This window comes from Staurois parvus, unplaced genomic scaffold (genome assembly GCF_062004578.1).
Source record: "Staurois parvus isolate SC_StPar_1 unplaced genomic scaffold, SC_StPar_1.0 ptg000068l, whole genome shotgun sequence".
Classification (NCBI taxonomy): Eukaryota; Metazoa; Chordata; class Amphibia; order Anura; family Ranidae; genus Staurois; species Staurois parvus.
In genome coordinates this window covers 10,952,995-10,976,187 of record NW_028317864.1, presented here as the reverse complement: position 1 = coordinate 10,976,187, position 23,193 = coordinate 10,952,995, and the positions used below count along the sequence as shown (strand labels likewise).

At 44.0% G+C, this 23,193-nt stretch overlaps 1 protein-coding gene across 9 annotated transcripts in view; it reads right to left on the bottom strand.

The window, feature by feature from the left end:
- Positions 1–195: 195 nt before the first annotated feature.
- The window catches only part of HUWE1 (HECT, UBA and WWE domain containing E3 ubiquitin protein ligase 1), a 229,241-nt gene continuing 206,243 nt past the window's right edge, over positions 196–23,193 (bottom strand). For 8 of the 9 annotated variants that reach the window (XM_089669150.1, XM_089669153.1, XM_089669151.1 and 5 more), the window contains 12 exons: positions 14,761–14,888; positions 14,308–14,389; positions 14,051–14,206; positions 13,067–13,312; positions 12,425–12,542; positions 12,179–12,319; positions 8,119–8,406; positions 7,345–7,450; positions 7,121–7,238; positions 5,359–5,540; positions 4,451–4,641; positions 196–1,578 (listed from right to left, as the gene is read on the bottom strand). In XM_089669150.1, coding sequence (XP_089525276.1) covers positions 1,476–1,578; positions 4,451–4,641; positions 5,359–5,540; positions 7,121–7,238; positions 7,345–7,450; positions 8,119–8,406; positions 12,179–12,319; positions 12,425–12,542; positions 13,067–13,312; positions 14,051–14,206; positions 14,308–14,389; positions 14,761–14,888 — 1,859 coding nt within the window. In that variant the 3' untranslated portion in view covers positions 196–1,475. The remainder of the gene's footprint in view (positions 1,579–4,450; positions 4,642–5,358; positions 5,541–7,120; positions 7,239–7,344; positions 7,451–8,118; positions 8,407–12,178; positions 12,320–12,424; positions 12,543–13,066; positions 13,313–14,050; positions 14,207–14,307; positions 14,390–14,760; positions 14,889–23,193) is intronic. The other variant, XM_089669155.1, reaches the window with a different exon arrangement.

Genomic DNA, 23,193 nt, shown 5'->3' with positions numbered 1-23,193 from the left:
AATTTTACACGCGTTACATGTTTACAAGCTTTTTTTTTTTCTGCTAAAACACGGCTGCAGGGAGGAGAAGAGCCTAGGAGAGACAGCAAAAACGTCCAGTGTGCATGAGGCCTTATATTATGCAGCTTTGTTCCAAAGTGCTGCAAAAACATACAGACCAAAGGTGCACTCAATCACACACAAAGACAGCAAGACTTGTTGGCTTTCAAACTAAACCTTTATTTAACCACTTTCTTCAATCCTCCTGAACGGTCGAGTTGACACAAGTGCATTATTCCGTGCACAGCATGTGAGGAGTGAGCTAGGAAAACCAGGCCGAAATTAAACACTTTTCCGGCAGAATGACAACATGTCCGACCAAAACAGCCCCCGCCCGACCTCCCTCCCGAGCTACAACTTAACAATCATGGTAGCCACACCTCTCCCAGTGTTTCAAAACTTGCAGCAAAAAACTCTTCTGATAAGTCTTTCTTTATCTTCTCAATTTTGCAATTTTTAAAAGAAATAAAAAAAAAAAAAAAAAATCCTAGCAATCCAAACCTCAAAAAAATGAACAGGGATGGGGATAAAGAAAAAAAATAAATATGGGGTGGGGGGAAATTAAACCTTGGCTAGATTGTGTTTTTTGTTTACATTTTGCTCTCCCGTTGCCCCCCTGGATCTGCAATTTATGTGCCCCTCTGCAGCTCATGTATCCCATCACTTCACTCTCTCACAAAGAACAGATCTAATAGAAGATGGGAAATGTCTTTGCAAGGTCTAAAGGCCACAATGGCTGTCAGCCCTTCTCAACCCAGTGTTCTTCCAGGCTTTCGTTTGATCCTACCACTTACACCTTTCATCCAACTCGCCTTCTCAAACCTTCCTCCAAATCCATCCAACCACCACCAGAATCGGGGCATGAAGAAATAAAACTGTATTGATCAGGTAATTCCATTCAGTGGTTTATTTACAGGTAAACACCTCCGAATTTTTATTTGAAGCTGAAAAAATAGCGTAGGGAATAGTGGCTATTTCATAATGAGAGTGCTCTAGTTTTCTCCTCTTCCAAAGGTTCATTTGTGTTATTTTTTTCACATATTTGCAGAATTTACGTTACCATTTTCACCAGCTTCTCTACCCTGCGTTCAGAGGTTTTTATTTTTTTATTTTTTTACTTTTTGAAGAGCTGAGCGTGTCAACTCATCCTTAGGCAAAACTGAAGAAAAGCAAAACAGAAAAATATATATATTTATATACTTATATATAATTTTCCCCCTGCTCCTCTCCGTTCTCTACATTCCCCAGAGCAGTGATTTCAAGTCTCAGCACAGCCAGTTCGCCATTGGAAGGGAACCGGAGACAGGCGGCAGCTTTAGAAGGCAAGTCCCTCTTCTTGGTGCCAGCAGGGTGAGCAAGATAGATGCATGGCTTGGTTTTGCTTTTTTCCTCTCTTTAAAGTCCAACAGTAGAAAACATTATACAGCGGGGCAATCCTAGGCCAGGCCAAACCCCTCAGAGCACTCCTGAATGGCCAAAAGCAGCATGTGACGTAGCTTCTCATAACTCTCGTAGGCTGGCAGATCCAACTGGTTAAAACTGAACAAACAAGACAATGTGTTAACATTCAGAAGTGATGTGCTTACCACTTAACTTATCTCTAAAGAGATGCAAGAAGACAAGATGGGGCTATTTTCTAAGAAGTGGAGAAAATGGGAAGAATTTATGGTGAAATATATGAAATAGCAGTGTGAGAGAGATGGAAGTATTTATTTATATAGTCTATATTCTATCTAGGAAAAGAGGTAACAGAATAATGCAGAGTGGGTGGGTTTATAAGGGGGGAGGGTGGATTTTTTTGAGGTGGGAGGGGGTATTAGATTGGGGTGGGGAGGTAATGGGAATAAAGATAGTAAGAAATGTAATTAATGATTTGGAAATGGTTTTTGTATGAGAATATTGATGAAATATGTATTATATTCAGAAAATAAATATTTAAATTAAAAGAGTAAAGAGTACCTGTACCCTGAAAAGTGACTCAGGGAAGATAAGCACTGGTCAGGCTTACTCGTATCAAAAGATTTTAACAGTTTCATGTAAAAGGTTAACTGAAAAACTTGTGACCATGGCAAATTTTTACATTTTGGTATGCCACATTTCACTCAACTTTTTTTTTTTTTTTTTTTAACCTCTTGGCATTCTAACAAAGGAAGATATTAACATAGAAAAGTAATGGTAGAGGGGAAAAGAAAAAAAAAAGTGTGAGTGGTCCATTGAGGCTGCCTGTATTCATTATAGATCTAGGTTTGTCACAAGCATGTTTGATGCCATTTATCCAAAGCATGTTTAAAGCCAACATATGGGACCTCAAGTATATTACATAAATAAAAAAATACTCTGCATATATTTTATAGCAGAGAAAATTGGATTTTTGGTTTACCTGTAAAATCATTCTCCTGGAGTATGTCACAGGACACAGGGGGTTTTCATATCCATTACCACAGGTAATGCTGCCTTCCTCAGGTGATGTGCTAATGACTAAAAAAAGGCAGGAAAAACCCTCCTAGGTATATAACCACTCTCAGCTAGGCAAGGCTTCAGTTTTTAAAGGAAGCCATGGATCACAAAAGAGGAGTGGGATCCCTGTATCCTGTTATGTACTCCAAGAACATTTTTTTTTACAGGCAAGCCAAAAATCCAATTTTCTTTATTCTACATCCCAGGCCACAGGGTGTCTTTATATCCATTATTATATGGATGTCCCAAAGCAATTATTATGAGGGGAGGGCAACATTGAGCCATTGAGAAGTACAAGCCGCCAGCAGCAATGGATGACGGTACTCGAATTCATTCACAGAACTCTGAATGAATGACGTGGCCATATGGGCAGAGCCACACACAGCCACACTCTTTGAATTCTGACAGCGGGTGCGGGGAGAAGATCAGGGGAAGAGGAGGCAGATGGTGATAATGTTACACCCATATTTAGGGTGTAACATGTAACCTGTTTACAAAGGTGAAATGATCCTTTAACAGGCCCCAGACAACAAAACCAAAGGACTATGGGACTCTCCTGTATGGATTCAAAGAGATTTCTTTAATACAGAAAGCACCAAAGTAAGATCCCAAGGTGTCATTGGAGTCTTGACTGAAGGAACAATACACGTGACCCCTTGCACAAAAGCATAAAATGTGAGGCATTTGGTCTCTGAAACAAGATCACCAAGGCCGACATCTGACCTTTGTAGCTGATCAGGGTTTGGATTCGAGTGGAAACAGATTGGAGAAAAGCCAGGATGCCACCCACCCATAAAATACAGAGGAAGAAGGCACAAATCCTCACACCAGACAAAAGATTTCAATGCACTGTGGTAAATCTTCCAAGAAGTCCCTTTCCTAGCCTTTAAAAAGTATACGAAAAACCGAATCTGAGAGTCCCCGATCTCTCAAGACCCTGGGCCTTAAAGTCAGTGACAGGTGAGAGAGTGTCAGCCTGAAAAATAACAATTACTACTAAAATAAAAAGCATGCGTGTTTGTGAAATAGAAAAATGAACATGCATTAAAATGAACGTCCATTAATTCAGCGTTATACTAAATTAGCAGCCTTAAAATCATTCTTCCACCACTGCCGTGTGCAGGGATGTGTACTTCATAATATGCGTGCGTTCTGACTGTGTATGCACGTGTGTGTAGGGGAAGGTTTATCATTTCATTTACTGATTTATTAAATTTATTTTTCTACATACAGTATTTACTTTTTTCTATGTACTAGTATCACAAGGGGCTGACCAGACAGGTCATCCATCTACGCAGCCACACACTCACATGCAGAAGTGACCAGAAAACTATATAGTTGCCCAGATCAATTCTTCATTGAGACTTACCCACAGGCATAATTATAAGAAAACAAACCCAACAGGTTTTCATCTTTTTCACTGTTCTGCCATAACAGAGCTACAATTGTGGCAGTTGATGGGTTAATCGTACCCATGATTTGATCAATGGCCAAGTTTTTGTTGAGCCCACTCCCTACTGGAGATCTGCGCAATCTCCATAGGGTGCTGAAGCTGCAAACATAACTTATATTGACTTGTCCTTTGCATGGGGCACCCTTCACTGGAATGTTTATATACAGAAGAGCAAGGAGCAGGAGTTAAGTTTTTTGAAGCATGTTCTGCCCACAAATACACATATAACCCTACTCCACATAAAGCTTCACTCAGCTTTCAAATAAATGTTATATGAAGGTAATTTACATGCATGCTTGGCAGATGGTTACTTGTCTCACCCCGTCAACACTTTTTTACAGTATCTTAATAAATACCGGATGTAATAAATTAACAAGGATTTCCTCTCATCTGTGAAATGTGACTACACCACCCCCACGGAGCTATATTCTGTGGTGCTGCATGGATTGTGAATGTATGAACACCTTACAGTACCGGAATATAATGTACTGTGTTTCTTACCACGTGTGAGCAGAAGGCAGCCTGTCTGTGGACCTGTCGTCTCGATGTATCTGGAATTTTTGGATGCCATTCATCCCCTCAAGTGCTGCAAAGCCCTGAAGAGGTACCTTGGAGGTTCCAGTGACAAACTGAAGAAATTTGGCTCTATCTGCTTGGTCAAAAGAGCGCAGCGCCCTCCAGAACCATTGAATCTTTAAAAAGAAATGATAAATATATTACAGTCAGTTCATGTGTTTTACCCAACCTGTCCTGCATTACAAGTCATTTTATGAACAACCAAAAGAATTGACATTTTGAAAATTAAAAACCTCAAGGTATCAGAGTTTAGATTAGAGAAACAACAGTTCCTAAAAATTTAAGTGTTCAGCCCAACTACTTAGGAATAGGAATGGGACGGGAAGTCCTTGTCCTGCTGCTAGAATACAGTGCTGTACGCTATATGTAGCTGATTGTACATACAGTTTATACAGTGCTCCCAGCAAACGCATCTCTTGGTTCATTTGGACCAGCTTGGTCCACACAAACTGTTTAAAGTCAAAAGAAGCATGGAGTTAGGCTTATAACAAATACAATTGCATACTGCTCCACGTTTTCTAAGGTAAACATGAAAATTTATGTAGTCTCCAATCCAACCAGCAGTGGAGCTATAATCTCCCTTTTCAAATATAGGCTTGAAGCATATAGTTGTGCTGAAAGAAGTCATCCAAACAGAGTCTACTTTCTTACTAGACACAGTTACATGCATGCTTAGGATGTCATGGGCTGGCCCTTGTAGCAATGTTCAGAGGAAGAATGTTGAAAGATGCTGGGCAAAGACTAATTTTTATTTCTAGCTTTAATGAAATGAAAGTCTTGTGTCTGGAAGAAAATATACTGCTTGTTAGCCCTGCATTAGGAAAAGAACTCACCTGGATTGAATTAGATTGGTACTTGTGATACTCGGTGTTGGATTTCAAGTCATCGATGTCTATAGTGGGCAACCCAGATATTAATAACTCCAGTTCCTGTTCTGTGAAGATGGAGATGAGACGCTTGGGGATAATTTCATAGAAACCTTCCAGGAAAGCAGCTAACTGCTTGCGGATGGCACCTGGAAGCAGAAAACAAAGGTACGTAATACACATTGGTCATGTGCATTCTAACACAAAGGCCCATTATATGAAGTCAGCACTGAGCAAAATACGAAGCCTGCCAAGGCTGACCCTCCTTTCATAAATGGTAGCTGTCTGGTTGTCTCTGGCTTCAGTACTTCCTAAACCACAGACCTGGGCAAAGCATGCAACCAACAAAGTCCAAATTCACCATCTGGGAGAGGGATTCAAAGGACTGAAGACAAATAGGTACACCAATTTTTGGGAGATCAGAATTATAACTTACAAATGCCTTAATACAGGTTTTCTTCCTTGGCTACACTGACATGCAGACAGACAACTATTATGTGGAACACACACCTGCTCCTTAACCCTGTTTAAGTGGCTCTGCCATGAGAGAAAAATGGGGCCCCAAATCCTGGCCTCCTAAAAATTGCTTGCTGCTTGGTTGTCAGACATCAATTCTTTTTGCGCGTTATATCCGAAACGTATATACTAAAAAATGAAGCACTGAAAATATGACAGCCAGGAAATAAAGATTTTTGGTTTACCTGTAACATCCTTTACTTGGAGTGCATCACAGGACAAAGGGTTTCTTCTTAATCATGACTACTTGGGTTACGTTGCCATCTACAGCTGAATAGACACTGGCCAAAAAAAAGCAGGCTTCCCTGCACAGCCACAGTTTTGAAGCAAGCAATGAGGAACAATTCTAGAGAGGAAGGATCCCGTGTTCTATGGTATAAGGATTTTACAGGTAAACCAAAAATCCTAACTTAATTGTACATCACAGGACACGGGGTTTCTTTTTATTCATGACTACCCGGGATGTTCCAAAGCACAAGATAAGAGAGGTGAACAACACAGCAACAAGCTCAAAACCACAAAATAGAACAGTGGAAATCCCACTACAGAGCCACCTGCGGGACCCTCTGTCTAACCGTGGCATCTGCAGAAGCTAAAATATTTACCAGGTTAAAATGTGTGAACAGAAGACCAGCTGAAGCCTTACAAACAGCGGAAGCTTGATGCTGAAATTGCCCAGGAAGCACTGACACTCCTGGTGCAATGGGTCTGGACTGGAAAAGGAAGAGCCATGTCCTTAATGCCGCAGGCCTAAACAATTGCCAAATCTGAGAAATTGTGAGCAGGAAAGCAGTCTCTTTTATGAGGCCATTCAGACAGAACTAACGGGGAATTAGATAGCCGAAACCCAGCCATAGACTTCAGGTATGCCCGCACAGTGTGGGTCACATCCAAGGAATGAAAAATCTACTCCTCCTTAGGGTGTTTTGGATTGAAATAAATCTACTGGTTCAGGTGGAGAGTCACTGTCTAAGGCAAAAAAAAAAAAAAAAAAGGCTGAGGCCTCAACATTCACCTGTATGTGACAGGATACCCCAGTCATGAATAAGAACCACCCCTGTGATGTACAATTAAGACACTAGCACTTCAAATAAAGAGCAATGATGGTAAACTTTCATTATCGCATGACTGGTTTTCCTTTACATACTTTCAGTGCTAGCTTTATAAGGCACAGCTACACCTCAGACTGCAAACACTTTACCCAACTCCTTACCTGTCATCTTCATCTGGCACACAAGGTGGACATATTCCTTTTTGTTGTCTTCTGTGACAAGAATATTTGCACCATTGGGCTTCAGGTCACGCACTTCACACACACCAAATTCCTGGACCTAAACAGAGAAAACGGGAATGTAAAGAGCAGCAACAGCTGAGGTGGAGACTAAGGATGCAACCTATAGATCAAGACTTGACCCCACATACAAAAATATATATTACCTCAGTGCTGAATGTCAAATCATATCCCAGTGTGGAGACATCATTCTCAAGCAGGTAGACTAATCCTTGGTAGAAGTGATAATCCTCACTCTCCATGTCAGTGTATCTGCAAGGTAAAAGTTGTGTTGTTGAAACAGCGTCTAGTATTTCTCACTATATAAGAGGTCGATTTACTAGAATGAGAGTGCAAAATCTAGCGCAGCTGTGCATGGTAGCTAATCCGCTTTTAACTTCAGCTTGTTCAGTTAAGCTTTGACAAAAAGAAAAAAAAAAAAGAAAACAAAAAAAGAAAAAAAAAAAGGAAGCCGATTGGTTTCTATGCAGAGCTGCACTAGATTTGGCATTCTCCAGTTTTAGTAAATCAACCCCTGTGTGTAGTGAAAAAACAGATTTTGAAGCACAGTTCTTGAAAGCAAATATTTAAAAAAAAAAAAAATCTGCATTTACTTCTTTGACTTTTTAGTGTAGATTACATGAACCAATATACAGGTTGCTGGATATATAAGAAAGAATGTGGATTATGTACATTTGTGATACAGAGAAAAATTAACTCAATCAACTACAGAAACTGTAGTTTGTGCTGTGGCCCCTATTCATTCCTTTTGGGAGCCATACACACGGCGGCCTCGAGTGGTCCTTCAGAGTACAACTTTCCCAACAGGAATGAATGAAGCCGCAGTGTGCATGTACAAAGTCATTAACACATTGTGAAAAATGCAACAATCAAGACATATCGCTGAAGAAATCGCTTAACATGATGTTGTTAATACATACCTGACTGATTTGCCCAATATGTGCTTGTAGAAGGACCGTGTGAAGTAGCACTCCAGTAACCTATTGTCGTACACTGCCTTTGCAACAATTCTACCAACAAACTTGAAATAGCTGAGGTGGTTGGGATTGCAGTGGGAGGAGGGATTAATTGTATAGGTGACACGGTCCCCAGGAGATGTGCGGAATAGGGCGTACATGGGATTAAACATTTCCCTGGAGATGATCATGTACCACTCTCTGAGGAGTCCTCCAGCATCCTGACCTTCTTCCCCTTCAAATACTATATACCTATACAGAGGGAAAAAACATGCTTTATGAGCACTCCATGATGCAAGTAACACATTCACCTTTACAGACATTACCAGGAAGCAAAAAAGCACCATTTAAGTGGAAGGCTGTTACATTTTAATGAACTCACCTTAACTTAAGCAGGCAGGCTGGCCATACATGGATCAAAATTTGTCCGGGTTCAGCAGGGACTGGCTGAATTTCGATCCATGTATGGGCTGAGTTGTATAAAAGTTAATTTATTATTATACAGGATTTATACAGCGCCAACAGTTTGCGGAGCGCTTTGCTGAAGGCAGACATTACAATTACAATACAATTTGGTACAAGAGGAAACAAAGGGCCCTGATCCTGGGAGCTTACGATCTAGGAGGAAGTTTTAACAATCAATTTCAGTGCAACTAGCTTCTCCCTGTTCGATGAGCGCTTCCAGCTATGACTATCAGAATACAATTGTTCAGTGTGGAGGATTCCCCCATTCACAAAGTGTGTGGATGTGGAAATTGAGTCATTTTTTTTTTCATTCAACCCGCTGGTTGAACGAAAAAACAAAACAAATCTATGGGCTGCCTTACACAACAAAAGCTTTATTTGCAGGCACCCATAACACATTTCCCAACATGGGGCAACCCTGGATAATCTACTCCCACCCCCCATTACTCGACAGCTCATTGCTAGCTGATTATGAAGAGGTGCTGCCAATTCCCCAGGACTTCTCCCTGCCCTATCCCCCCAAAACCTCCCTTTCCTCTTCATTCCTCAATTGCCTTCTTTTTCCCCTTCTCCCTACTTCATCACTCTAATTCTGTTCTCCTGTATTTAAAAGGAACATTCTACCTCTTCTTCTAAGCATTTCCTATATAAGCCAATATGGCTACAAAGGCCATACAGTGAAGGAAATAAGTATTTGATCCCCTGCTGATTTTGAATGTTTGCCCACTCACAAAGAAATGATCAGTCTAAAAATCGAATGGTAGGTGTATTGTAACACTGAGAGACAGAATAGCAACAAAACATTCAAAAGAAATGCATGTCTAACAAATGATGCACTGATTTGCATGTTCATGAGGGAAATAAGTATTTGATCCCCTTCACAAAACATGACTTCGTACTTGGTGGCAAATCCCTTGTTGGCAATCACAGAGGACAGACGTTTCCTGGAGTTGGCCACCAGGTTTGCACACATCTCAGGAGGGATTTTGGCCCACTCCTCTTGGCAGATCCTCTCCAAGTGATTAAGGTTTGGTGGCTGACGTTTGGCATCTCAAACTTTCAGCTCCCTTCACAGATTTTCAATTGGATTAAGGTCTGGAGACTAGCTAGGCCATTCCAGGACCTTAATGTGCTTCTTCTTGAGCCACTCCTTGGCTGTGTGTTTTGGGTCATTGTCATGCTGGAACACCCATCCACGACCCATTTTCAATGCTCTGGCTGAGGGAAGAAGGTTCTCACCCAAGATTTGATATTGCCCCATCCATCGTCTCTTTAATGCAGTGCAGTTGTCCTGTCCCCTTAGTAGGAAAACACCCCCAAAGCAGAATGTTTCCACCACCATGTTTGACAGTTGGGATGGTGTTCTTGGGGTCATTGGCAGCATTCCTCCTCCTCCTCCTCCAAACACGGCGAGTTGAGTTGATGCCAAAGAGCTCGATTTTGGTCTCATCTGACCACAACACTTTCAACCAGTCCTCCTCTGCATCATTCAGATGTTCAGTGGCAAACTTCAGACGGGCCTGGACATGTGCTTTCTTGAGCAGAGGGACCTTGCGGGCACTGTACGATCTCAATCCTTGGCGTAGTGTGTTACCAATTGTTTTCTTGGTGACTGTGGTCCCAGCTGCCTGGAGATCATTGACAAGATCCTCACGTGTAGTTCTGGGATGATTCCTCACTGTTCTCATGATCATTGGCACTCCACGAGGTGAGATCTTGCATGGTGCACCAGACCTAGGGAGACTGACAGTTGTTTTGTATTTCTTCCATTTGTGAATGATTGCACCAACTGTTGTCACCTTCTCACCAAGCTGCTTGGTGATAGTTTGGTAGCCCAGTCCAGCCTTGTGTAGCTCTAAAATATTGTCCCTGACGTCCTTGCCACTGTGGAGAGTTTGGAATCTGTTTGATAGTTCCTGTGGACAGATGTCTTTTATAGAGGTGACAAAATGAGATTAGCAGCACTCCCTTTAAGAGACTGCTTCTAATCTCAGCTTGTTACCTGTATGAAAGACACCTGGTAGCCAGAAATCCTGCTGAATGATAGGGGATCAAATACTTATTTCTCTCATGAACATGCAAATCAGTCATCATTTGTTAGACATGCATTTCTTTTGATTTTTTTTGTTGCTATTCTGTCTCTCGGTGTTACAATACACCTACCATTCGATTTTTAGACCGATCATTTCTTTGTGAGTGGGCAAACATTCAAAATCAGCAGGGGATCAAATACTTATCTCCTTCACTGTATATCCCACACCACTTGTGAATTACCACATTTCTGTGCTGATCAAACCCCTTGGAGTATACTGCCAATATTTCTTGGATTAGGTGATCATTTCTTTTCTTATATGTTGCTCTTCAATTTACTCATTTATCAATGTTTCCTTGTACACTACAGTACTACCTGTCCCACCAATTTCACACAGCGAGTACTTCTAGTCTTTTAAGCCACCGCCTGCACTAAACATGCTGTAAACAAAATTACTGGGAAATTTTAGGTTTATTTTAGATTTAATTTAGGATGGAGTAAGGAAGAATTAGAGCCTACAGCACATTAATTGCTGTGACACCATTGGGCATATTTCCTCAGTGGTGACACCGCAATAAGAAGAACCCAAAAAGGACACAGACAAGAAAAAAAAAAACCCAGACACTTTGTATCCTTTACATTGAGTTTTGGCTAAGACACAATTTGGGACACTTAAACGAAACTAGAGATTTTTTACCATGAAATCACATGGCTCCCAAAGTTCCTCAGGTTTAACTTATTTGTATAGGAGGCTGGACATTTTAACACCTGCATTTACTCAGTTTAAGTTTGCCATTTTTTTCTGGGGCCCCGTCACATTTGTCTGATCTAGCGCACTGTGATTATGCTGCATATAACATGCATGATTTTAGTGATCTGCTAACACAACGTAAAAAAAAAAAAAAAATCCTCTCTTCTATTTCAGATGCAGCACAAAGCAATGCAGTCCTGTATTACTGTACAATGCAGTGCACTGCAACACAGATTTAAAATGTCACTGCAATGTACTTGAAGTGCATTATCAAAAGCAAATTGTGTAAAGCCAGCCTTGGCGTTAAGCTCTATAAACTACAGTAGAAATGGCAAATTGATTCAGAGTAAAACTTCAGGCACAACATTTGGAAAGAGTGGGGAAGGGTTATAGACCCTATATTTTAGCTCTGTTCCCCAGTTTGAGTCGCTCACTTTCTGTCCTGGCAACCACTGTAATTGGCATAGAAAGTGATGGGAAAAAGTTTTAGAGTGCTAAAACTAGGCAGAGGAAAATCTCCAATTTTTTTCTGGTTATAGCAGCGATCTGTGGGATTTCCCATCACATGGGGAAAGATTTTCTTTCAATTCCTGTTCCACTGGGACAAAAATTGAAGTGATGTCTGCCCCAGAGGGAAGAAAGCAAAAACCTGACAAGAGGTTCTAAACTTTCCCTCACTGTCCAGAGTTATTACTCTCTGTAGATTCATTCTGACACAAAGAAGATTGAAAGACAATGCCACAGATAACAGGTTTAGACCTTCCTGTGGCACTTACAATCTGTTCTTCATTTCTTCTGGGGATTTACGGTGCAGTTCCCGGTAAGAATCTTCAAACACGTGGTCTCGTCTGACATGCACAGCCATGTCCTCTTTCCTCAGTCCTTCATCTAACCGCTCAAGTTCTTGGCGGAAATATCTTTTTAGAGAGATGAATAAGAATAATTAGTGAAATATGTTAATAGAGAATAACTGAAAAAAAAGTAGCTAGCACAAAAGTAATAATAGACTTAATCATACATACTTGCGTTTGACATCAAAGTCTAGGACTCTGATATAATCGACAAGAACAGCGAAAGGTCCATCAGCTAGATGAGTTGTCGACTGACGGAGGATCTGATTTAACACAGTGCGATGAGTCTCTGAAGAGGATAAGAAAGGACAAGTGATGAGAAGATAAGTGAACGGCAGACATTTCGTTCAAAGCTGGAAAGATGTAATCAAAGAAGGCTCTTTTATTGGGAACATTATGTGCTCTGAGGGACAGCACAGCAAACATTTATTCTGACTAATATTAACGTTCTGGGTAAAAACAAACAGTAAACTTGTACAGCAACAGATTTTGTATCTTTTAAGCACACACATTTATATTGCGCGGCCAAATGAAAGGAGGAAGAAAAGTCTGAATCGGTTGGTGGCTGGGGAAATTGTCCTAGAATGTCAACTGCTGACAAAGGAAAGAGTGGAATCACAGGCTTTCAATTTTCAAATTTCACATTTCAGCATATGACCAAAATAAGCAGCAGGAAGAGAAGGGTGAGAGAGATGCTTTGTACAAAATGTAACACGAATACATTTACAGCGAATGCTAAACTTGGCAACATTTCCAAGAGTTTTTGCTATGTTACAAAACGGCTAGGAATTTGCATGTTTCACTGGGCCTTACCTGCAAAGCGCAGGAACTTTTGTGTGTCAGGAGGCAAACTGGATGAGATGTGCATAGATGAGGGTTCCCTTGAAAAAAAGGGATCTAAGGAAGAAGGCGTTGCTGGGGTGAGAGGTGCTGGGGACAAAGGAGGAGGCTCATCTTTAATGTGAGCCAGCTGGCTTTCCCGAGTGTCCCGTACAGGTGGCTTGCTTTCTCGTTCTGTTGCATGGACTAAGAAAAAGGCTTCAACAGCTGGCTGAAGTACTGAGAAGAGAAACAGACAGACAGAGACATATCCTTTAGTGCTGCATGCATGCAGTTTAGGAATACAGATCTAAACAATGCAGCACTTAACTTTAGGCAAATTATAGTCTTTATAATTATGTTTTTACGGTCTGGAGATTTGCATATTTATGTTCTCTTAGGCAAGGTTCACACCTATGCACTTTGCGTTTGATCCGTTTCTGCAGTGCTTATTTGAAAGGTTTTCATATTTTTTGCTCTCCAACTTGTTGCTGGGCAGATTACAACCCAAATGCGTCAAAAACGCACTACATGCTATTCTGTAGCATCTCCATTGAAGTCTATAGAATCAAAAATGCAACATTTTGCATTTAAAAAAATTCCCTAGCCCTTTCCAAAAAATGCTTCGGGTGAAAAACGCAGAGATGTGAACGTGTCCCATAGGAAATCACGTTATATGGACTGCTATGTGTTTCTGCAAAACGCAACGGAAAACGCATAGGTGTGAACCTAGACTTACGGAGTTCCGATACCTCAAATTGAGCCTGTGTCCATGGCATTAGTTTGAGATACTTCCAAGATCATTTAGAATTCATTAACAGGTGCATTTTACCTCCAGCCTACCTCCTTGTGACTGACTGTAAGCGAGTTTTGAGCTCTTGCAGCCTTGTGAGAGGAATGCAGAACCCATCCGATGAGAAAAAAAGCCTATTGACACAGGCCAATTTAGAGTAGATTGTGCATGATGCCATTTAATACCTAGTACAGCATGTTGGTCATGTGACTCCTCCAACTCTTTTAAACACTCTCCTAACATATCCCACAGTTCATCCAAGCTCAGCTGTTCACTCAGCAATGGCAGTTCTGGCAACCTCTCATCCTCTTTCTTCTCTGCAGCTTGAGACGCTTCAGAACCTAGGTGATAAGAAATACTCAGAATCCGACAGATGAAGACATTTCCCTCAACTTCACAGACCCCAAAACAATCCAGGCCCACCCACTGGTTTTACACTGACCAACTGACTGAGTATCCTGTGTAGCAGGTGAAGGCTGGTCAACATCCATTGGAGACTCCTCCCTGCGCGCAGAGCCTTCCGCCTAAACAAGACAAAGACGTGTCAGAAGGAGGTTTAACGCTTTTGGGGTGAAACACAAGGGGGGAGGAAGGTGAGCAAAGCGTTACAGCAGAAGAAGCAACATACAGCAACAGCACACTGTATAAGTCGTGCATTCAACAAATATTTGGAAAGCAAGATGCTTCAATGCCACTATGAACTATGGGAAACATGCAAAGACTGACAAAAAATAAAATATACACTGTACAAACGAGAAATGTACATGTAATGGATAATCAGTCTGTAAGCAAGCAACTTAAAAGCTGAAAAAGCAAAAACATGTCAGACAAAACAAAAATCAGGGAGGAACAAACTAAGGATGGATGTTCTGCCAGCGCCAGTCATCATGCTAACCGTTGCAGTTTGCAGCTGTCTCCGCGCCCTTTGACCCTCACGTACCATTTGTATAATGGCATCAGCCTCAGCCTCCAGCTGCTGCACAGCTGCCTGGATGCTGCTAGCAGAGGCCAGACTGGCAGCTCCTGCAAGAAGAGAATGACAGTAAGTAATCACAAAACTATGGTCAACTTTGTAAAAAAAAAAAACAAATCCTAACAAAAAATTCCAGCAAGCTTAGTAAACGAGAGAGGGAGGAAAAAAAACTCCAGGCACATAAAAAAAAAAAAAAAAAAAAATTTTTTTTGAACGCCAGACGTGCCATTTTTGATATATAGAATATTTTCTGGTACAATGATTATTAGTTTTCTTTTGTTTTTTTTAAAAACTTAACCACTTGCCATCCAGGGGATTTACCCCCCTTAATGACCAGGCCTCTTTTTGCTACTCCGCGCTGCACTAATTCAACTAATTGCGCGGTCATGCAATGTTGCACCCGTATGAAATTTACGTCCTTTTTTTCACACAAATAGAGCTTTCTTTCAGTGGTATTTGATCACCTGTGCGCTTATTTTTCGCACTATAAACCAAAAAAAGACCAAAATTTTTGAAGAAAAACTATATTTTTTACTTCCGGCTATAAAAAATATATAGTAAACTCAGAGTTATAAATTTAGACCAAAATGTATTCTATGTTTTTTTGGTAAAAAAAAACAATCCCAATAAGTATATATTGATTGGTTTGTGTGGAAGTTATAGCGTCTACAAACTATGGTATAAATACTGCAATTTAAGCCATTTTTTTGCTATACAGCGCTGCGCTAGTTTAACGGACAATTGCGCGGTCATGTAATATGGTACATAAATGAAATTTATGTCTTTTTTTCACACAAATAGAGATTTCTTTTGGTAGTATTTAATCACCTGTGTGCTTTTTATTTTTGGCGCTATAAACAAAAAAATTTTGGAAAAAAAAACCTATTTTCTCATTTCAATCATAAAAAATCCAAAAAAACCTAACATTTCACAATAAATTTAGGCCAAAATGTATTCTGCTCCATGTTTTTGGTTAAAAAAAAATCCCAATAAGTGTATATTGATTGCTTTGTGTGAAAGTTATAGCGTCTACAAACTATGGTATAGATCAGGGGTGGGCAAACTTTTTGACTTGAGGGCCGCAATGGGGTTCATATATTGGACCCGGGGGCCGGACCAAGAGTAGATGAATGATGTGTATGTGTCATCCATAGTAAGTATAGTAATATTCCCCCATAGTAAGCATAGTAATTCATCCCCCATATAGTAATTCATCCCCCATATAGTAATTCATCCCCCATATAGTAATTCATCCCCCATAGAGTAATTCATCCCCAATCTAGTAAGTCATCCCCAATCTAGTAAATCATCCCCAATCTAGTAATTCATCCCCAATCTAGTAATTCATCCCTATAGTAATTCATCCTCCATATTAAGTCCCCAAGTCCCCCCTGTGTCAATTCACTTACCTTTGCTCCGCGCGTTCCTCTCGCCGTGTTCCCGCGCCGTTCCGGTGTAGCATGAAAATCTGTCTCCTATGAGGATCTGCCCCCCTCGACGTATCTGCGCATGTGCCAGTTTCAGGCATTAGCAGCCGATCGGCGATCTCCGGCACATGCGCAGATACGTCGAGGGGGACAGATCCTCATAGGAGACAGATTTTCATGCTACACCGGTCTTCAGGGCGGACTGTGAGAGGAGCCTAGCGGGAGCCTAGCTCCTCAGGCCGGATTAAAAGGTCCGCCGGGCCGTAGTTTGCCCATTGCTGGTATAGATAATGGAATTTACACAGCTTTTACTTTGACTGCTCATCACATTTCTTGAGGTGCTAAAATACCAGGATAGTACAAATACCCCCAAATGACCCCTTTTTGGAAAGTAGACACCCTAAGCTATCTGCTGAAAGGCATATTGAATCCATGACAGATTTATTTTTTTTCAACAAGTTTCTGGAAAATGACAAACTTTTTTTTTTTTTTTAACACAAAATTGTCATTTACATGATTTATTTCTCGCACAAGCCATGGGTATATGTGGAATTACACCCCAAAATACATTCTGCTACTTCTACCGAGTATGGGGATACCACATGTGAGACTTTTTGGGAGCCTAGCCACATACAGGAGCCTGAAATCCAATGACCACTTTGAAAGCCTGAAGGTGCGTAACTTCCTCACTACCTATCACAGTTTCGGAGGCCCTGAAATGTCATGATAGCACCAAACAGCCCCCCCAAATGACCACTTTTTTTGAAATTAGACACCCCAAGGAATTTAAAAAGAGGCATGGTGAGTATTTTGCATTTTTTCTCACAATGTTTTGAAATCTAAAAAAAGAAAAGAAAAAAAAAAATGTTTTTCTTAATTTTCCAAAAACTTGTGGCAACAAACAAGATCTGCAAAATACTCACCATGCTTCTTATCAAATCCCTTGGGGTGTCTACTTTCCAAAAAGGGGTCATTTGGGGGGGTTAGGTGCTACCCTGACATTTCAGGGCCTCCGAAACTGTGAAAGGTAGTCAGGAAGTGTAATGAGGAAATAAAGCCCTTTAAAAGCATGAAGGTGATTATTAGATTTTGGGGTCCTGTACTTGGCTACACTGCCAAAACGTCTCTCACATGTGGTACCCCCATACTCGGTAGCAGAATGTATTTTGGGGAGTAATTCCACATATACCCATGGCATGCGGGGGGGAGTTTTTTTTTAAAGTTATTTTGATTTTTTTTTTTTTAATTATTTTTACATTGTCCCTTTAATTTTTTTTTGATCACTTTTAATGCTATCACAGGGAATGCAAATATCCCCTATAACTTCAATGAGCATTGTCATATATTCTTTTTTCAGAGATCTGGGGTCCATCAGACTCTAGATATCTCCTCTACCCTTACATTATCTAATCAAACCAAAATCGGTGTGATCAGATGCTTTCACAATTTACAAATGGCGCGGTTTATATCCTACAAAGAGATGATTGGCACCATTTTGGTCTCCAATCAGCTCTATGGTCAGCTGGCAGAAACACCGGCTGCATTCTCAGGTTCCCCGATGGCTCCCAACTGACTGAGAAGGCCGTGGAAGGCAGTGGGGGCATCATCTCCCGCTGCTTGTAAAAGCAATCCTGCAGCTAATTAGCCACTAGGATTGCTTTTACATGAAAGCCGATCGCCGGCTGAACAAAACTATACCAGGATGATGCCTGCAGCTGTAGGCATCATCCTGGTATAACCATTCAAAGTCCAGTGATGTACTTGTTGGGTATATATGCTGTTTTTTTTTTGTATGCAGCCTGTGGACTGAATGAAAAGGAGAAGAAATATCTGCCAGAAAGAGTGTGTGGTATTCCAACCATTAGAATATACCGCCCTGCATCCACCCACTTCTATTGGTGGGCACACATTAGGTCACATAGTGCCACATGCGCCATTTCCAAGATTGTACAAATGTCTCAATAGTGGCACGCTTGAATCAACATGTATAAGTGGTACCCCATATGGAAAAAGGATGACACCAAGTCCCAAACTATCTTGCCACTGCTCCCCATGTAGTCTGGGCATCCAGGGGGCTCCATGTGACTATCTTTTCCCTCGTAAATCCGAAACTTATAAGTATAGCCTGTTGTCCTCTCAGAGGTCTTCTACATCTTGACCCCATATCTGGCACGCTTGCTGGGGAGAAATTGTTTGAATGCAAGGCGGCCAGAAAAAGGGACTCATCAATGCAGATTTTTTTCTTGTGGAGTATAGAAATCTGCAAATTTTTGGTTAAGGTGCGAGAGGCTTTATTTTGTGGAGACGGTCAAATTCAGGGTTACCCCGAGGATGACAGAGTGTATTGTCATTGAAATGCATAAAACGCATTATACTCTCATATCTATGCCTGGCCATGGCAGCAGAGAACACGGGCATATAATGAATCGGGTCTGTGGACCAATACAACCGCAATTCATTTTTTTTTAGTAATGCCCATGTTGAGGGTTAGGTCCAAAAAAAAAAAAAAAAAAAATTTTAAATTCGGAAACTGTAATGAGTTTCTATTCGAATGGTCTGGCAAGGTTTGAATTTGGGTTGGCCGCAAAAAATTGTTGTACATATAAATTACTTTGATCCACAATCAACGCATACAGATATTCTGTGAAAAACAGCTCCAAAAAATCAAGGGGAATAGTTAAATTTGCTGTTTTCACCAGAATTCCGGGTTGGGCAGTGAATGGGGGAAGTACGGGTGCTGCAGAATCTGTGGTCTGCCAATCGGGATTTGCAAGCACGTCCGGAAGGATACTAGTGGCTCTATGGGCCTGTGTGCAAATTCTTGGTGGTTGTGGGACAATACTTGTGCTCATCACCGCATCAGCTTGTACTGCACTTATGGGACTTGCCACGTCATACTGCAGTGCTGGTATTATTATACAGGATTTATATAGCGCCAACAGTTTGCTCAGCGCTTTACAATAGAATGGGAGACAATAGAGCAACAATACAAGAGGGTTAGAAGGGCCCTGAGGTATGTGAAAGACCAGGATGTACTAGGTCTCTGGTGCACGCCAGTTCACCAAAAGGTAGCGCGGCACTAGTACTGGCACTCTGCTGCATATGAGAGTCATCAAAATTTACCGGCAAGTGTTAACAGAGATCAGGCCTGATTCTGCGAACACTGCGGCTTTGTGTGCAATGTATCAAGTGACAGTGACCTACTGACACTGCACTTGCTGGGGGAGAAGGTGGTGGTGGGGGGTAAGCATAGGGGCTAAACGCAGGTGCTGGGGCTAATCCCGCTAACGCTGCGTATTTGGGGACACTATACTAATGTGTACGCTGGTATAGTGCTGATCTGATCAAAGATATTGATCCGTTCAGACACTATACTAGCAATGGAGATTTATTGTGTATGAGCGTGTTCCTGGCAATCAAGGGGTTAAATGTGATTACTGGTGTATTGACGAATCACGTATATAATATGTGATTTTGTGCACCCCCGTGCCACCTGTAGCAGTATATCTGCTATAGGGCGATCAGGAAGTGGTTACAGAAGTGGTTTGTTACACGTTGCTGCGTTACTTTGACTGACAATTGCGTGGTCATGCAACGCTGCACCCAAATGAAATTTACATCCTTTTTTCCCCACGAATTGAGCTTTCTTTCAGTGGTATTTGACCGCCTGTGCATTTTTTATTTTTTGCACTTAAAAAAAAAAAAAAAAAAAAAAAAGACCGACAATTTTGAGAAAAAAAAACAAACAATATTTTGGACTTTTTGCTATAAAACATGTCCAGTAAAAAAAAATGTAAAAATCAAATTTCATCATAAATTTCAGCAAAAATGCATTCTGCGACATGTCTTTGCTAAAAAAAAAACCCAATACGTGTAAATTAATTGGTTTACGTGAAAGTTATAGCGTTTACAAATAGCGGTATAGATACTGGAATTTTTATTTTTTTTATACTAATAATGGTGGCGAACAGCGACTTATGGCAGGACTGCGGCAGACATTCTGACACTGGGGGGAACTGACTTGGGGTCACTGACATCCCCAGTGACACCAATACAGGGATCAGTGCAAAAAAAAACCCAAAAAACAAAAACACTGACACTGTACTAATGGCACTGGGGAGGAGGGAGTTAACATTTTTAGGCAAAGGGTTAACTGTGTGAGGGGAGTGTTTCACTAGGGGGCGGGGGTGTGTTCTTCACAGGAACACAGATTGGGAAAATTGCTCTCCGGAACAGTGCGCTGGAAACTGACAGGGAGGAGAGCTGCAGTGTAAACGCCCTGTCAGTGATTGCCGGTAATCGCCGGGTTCCAGCGGCTGGGACCCGGTGATTGACACACGCGGCCGCGATCGGCGGCACGGGTAGGACGGTCGCATACCCCCTACCCGATATGCAAAATCACATAAATATACGTGATTTTGCGCAGCTGTGCCGCACTGCCGCAGTATCTGTACTATATCTCTGCAAAAGGTAGTATGAAATAGACGATAAAAAACCGTAAGCCCGGAACCAAAAGCCCACAAAATGAGGGCAAGTCCACTATATATGAATCTCGTCTCCACGAAGACCACAGCCTCTAAAACATTGATCATCACAGGACGGGTTTGCGTGTGCTATGCCAGCCAGGACCCAATACCATCGAAGGAAAACCTTATATGCTGCCTCCAAAGTGGTGGTATTAAACATTTGGCTACAGCTGACCAGGCCTTGTTCCAATCCTCCAGATCTATACAGGATGTGATATCACATTCCCACTTTGAAACATATGGGTGAGAGCAAGGAGGATGTTCCACGAGTAGGTGTAAGTAGATTTAGAGTGCTGACAGATGTGCTCAAAGGCCATTTTCCAGAATGGAAACGCGGAGTCGCGGCAAAGAAGGGAGATCCAATGTCGGAACTGCAGATAGCGGTACCGTTCCGCTGGAGGGGCTTTATGGGTCTCACAGATGGAGGCCCAAGAGGGGAAAAAGTGGGGTTGGTCCAAGCCCAGGGGGAACAGAGGGTTGTTTAGGGGGGGGGGGGTGAGGGGGGGGGGTGAGGAGGAGGGGGGGGGGTGAGGAGGAGGAGGGGGGGGTGAGGAGGAAGAGAGGGGGGGGGGGGGGTGAGGAGGAGGGGGGGTGAGGAGGAGGAGGGGGGGGTGAGGAGGAGGAGGGGGGGGTGAGGAGGAGGAGGGAGGGGGGGGGGGTGTGAGGAGGAGGAGGGAGGGGGTTGGGGGGGTGAGGGGGGGGGGTGAGGAGGAGGGGGGGGGGTGAGGAGAGGGGGGGGGGGGGGTGAGGAGGAGGGAGGGTGAGGAGGAGGAGGGAGGGTGAGGAGGAGGAGGAGGGGGGGGTGGTGAGGAGGAGGAGGGGGGGGGGGTGAGGAGGAGGAGGAGGAGGAGGAGGAGGAGGGGGGGGGGTGAGGAGGAGGAGGAGGGGGGGGGTGAGGAGGGGGGGGGGGGTGAGGAGGAGGAGGGGGGGTGAGGAGGAGGAGGAGGGGGGGGGGTGAGGAGGAGGGGGGGGGGGTGAGGAGGAGGGGGGGGGGTGAGGAGGAGGGGGGGGGGTGAGGAGGAGGGGGGGGGGGTGAGGAGGAGGGGGGGGGGTGAGGAGGAGGAAGAGGGGGGGGGGGTGAGGAGGAGGAAGAGGGGGGGGGGGGGGGGGGTGAGGAGGAGGAAGAGGGGGGGGGGGGTTGAGGAGGAGGAAGAGGGGGGGGGGGGGTTGAGGAGGAGGAAGAGGGGGGGGGGGGGGGGGTTGAGGAGGAGGAAGAGGGGGGGGGGGGTTGAGGAGGAGGAAGAGGGGGGGGGGGGGGGGTTGAGGAGGAGGAAGAGGGGGGGGGGGGGTTGAGGAGGAGGAAGAGGGGGGGGGGGGGGGTTGAGGAGGAGGAAGAGGGGGGGGGGGGGGTGGAGGAAGAGGGGGGGGGTTGAGGAGGAGGAAGAGGGGGGGGGGTTGAGGAGGAGGAAGAGGGGGGGGGGTTGAGGAGGAGGAGGAAGAGGGGGGGGGGGGTTGAGGAGGAGGAAGAGGGGGGGGGGGGTTGAGGAAGAGGGGGGGGGGGGGTTGAGGAGGAGGAAGAGGGGGGGGGGGGGGGGTTGAGGAGGAGGAAGAGGGGGGGGGGGTTGAGGAGGAGGAAGGGGGGGGGGGTTGAGGAGGAGGAAGAGGGGGGGGGGGGGGGGTTGAGGAGGAGGAAGAGGGGGGGGGGGTTGAGGAGGAGGAAGAGGGGGGGGGTTGAGGAGGAGGAAGAGGGGGGGGGGTTGAGGAGGAGGAAGAGGGGGGGGGGTTGAGGAGGAGGAAGAGGGGGGGGGGGGGTTGAGGAGGAGGAAGAGGGGGGGGGGGGTTGAGGAGGAAGAGGGGGGGGGGGGTTAGGAGGAGGAAGAGGGGGGGGGGGTTAGGAGGAGGAAGAGGGGGGGGGGGGTTAGGAGGAGGAAGAGGGGGGGGTTAGGAGGAGGAAGAGGGGGGGGGTTAGGAGGAGGAAGAGGGGGGGGGGTTAGGAGGAGGAAGAGGGGGGGGGGGGTTAGGAGGAGGAAGAGGGGGGGGGGGGGTTAGGAGGAGGAAGAGGGGGGGGGGGTTAGGAGGAGGAAGAAGGGGGGGGGGTTAGGAGGAGGAAGAAGGGGGGGGGGTGAGGAGGAGGAAGAGGGGGGGGGGTGAGGAGGAGGAAGAGGAGGGGGTGAGGAGGAGGAAGAGGGGGGGGGGGTGAGGAGGAGGAAGAGGGGGGGGGTGAGGAGGAGGAAGAGGGGGGGGGGTGAGGAGGAGGAAGGGGGGGGGGTGAGAAGGAAGAGGGGGGGGGGTGAGGAGGAGGAAGGGGGGGGGGGTGAGGAGGAGGAAGGGGGGGGGGGGTGAGAAGGAAGAGGGGGGGGGGGTGAGAAGGAAGAGGGGGGGGGGGTGAGAAGGAAGAGGGGGGGGGGTGAGAAGGAAGAGGGGGGGGGGTGAGAAGGAAGAGGGGGGGTAAGGAGGAGAGG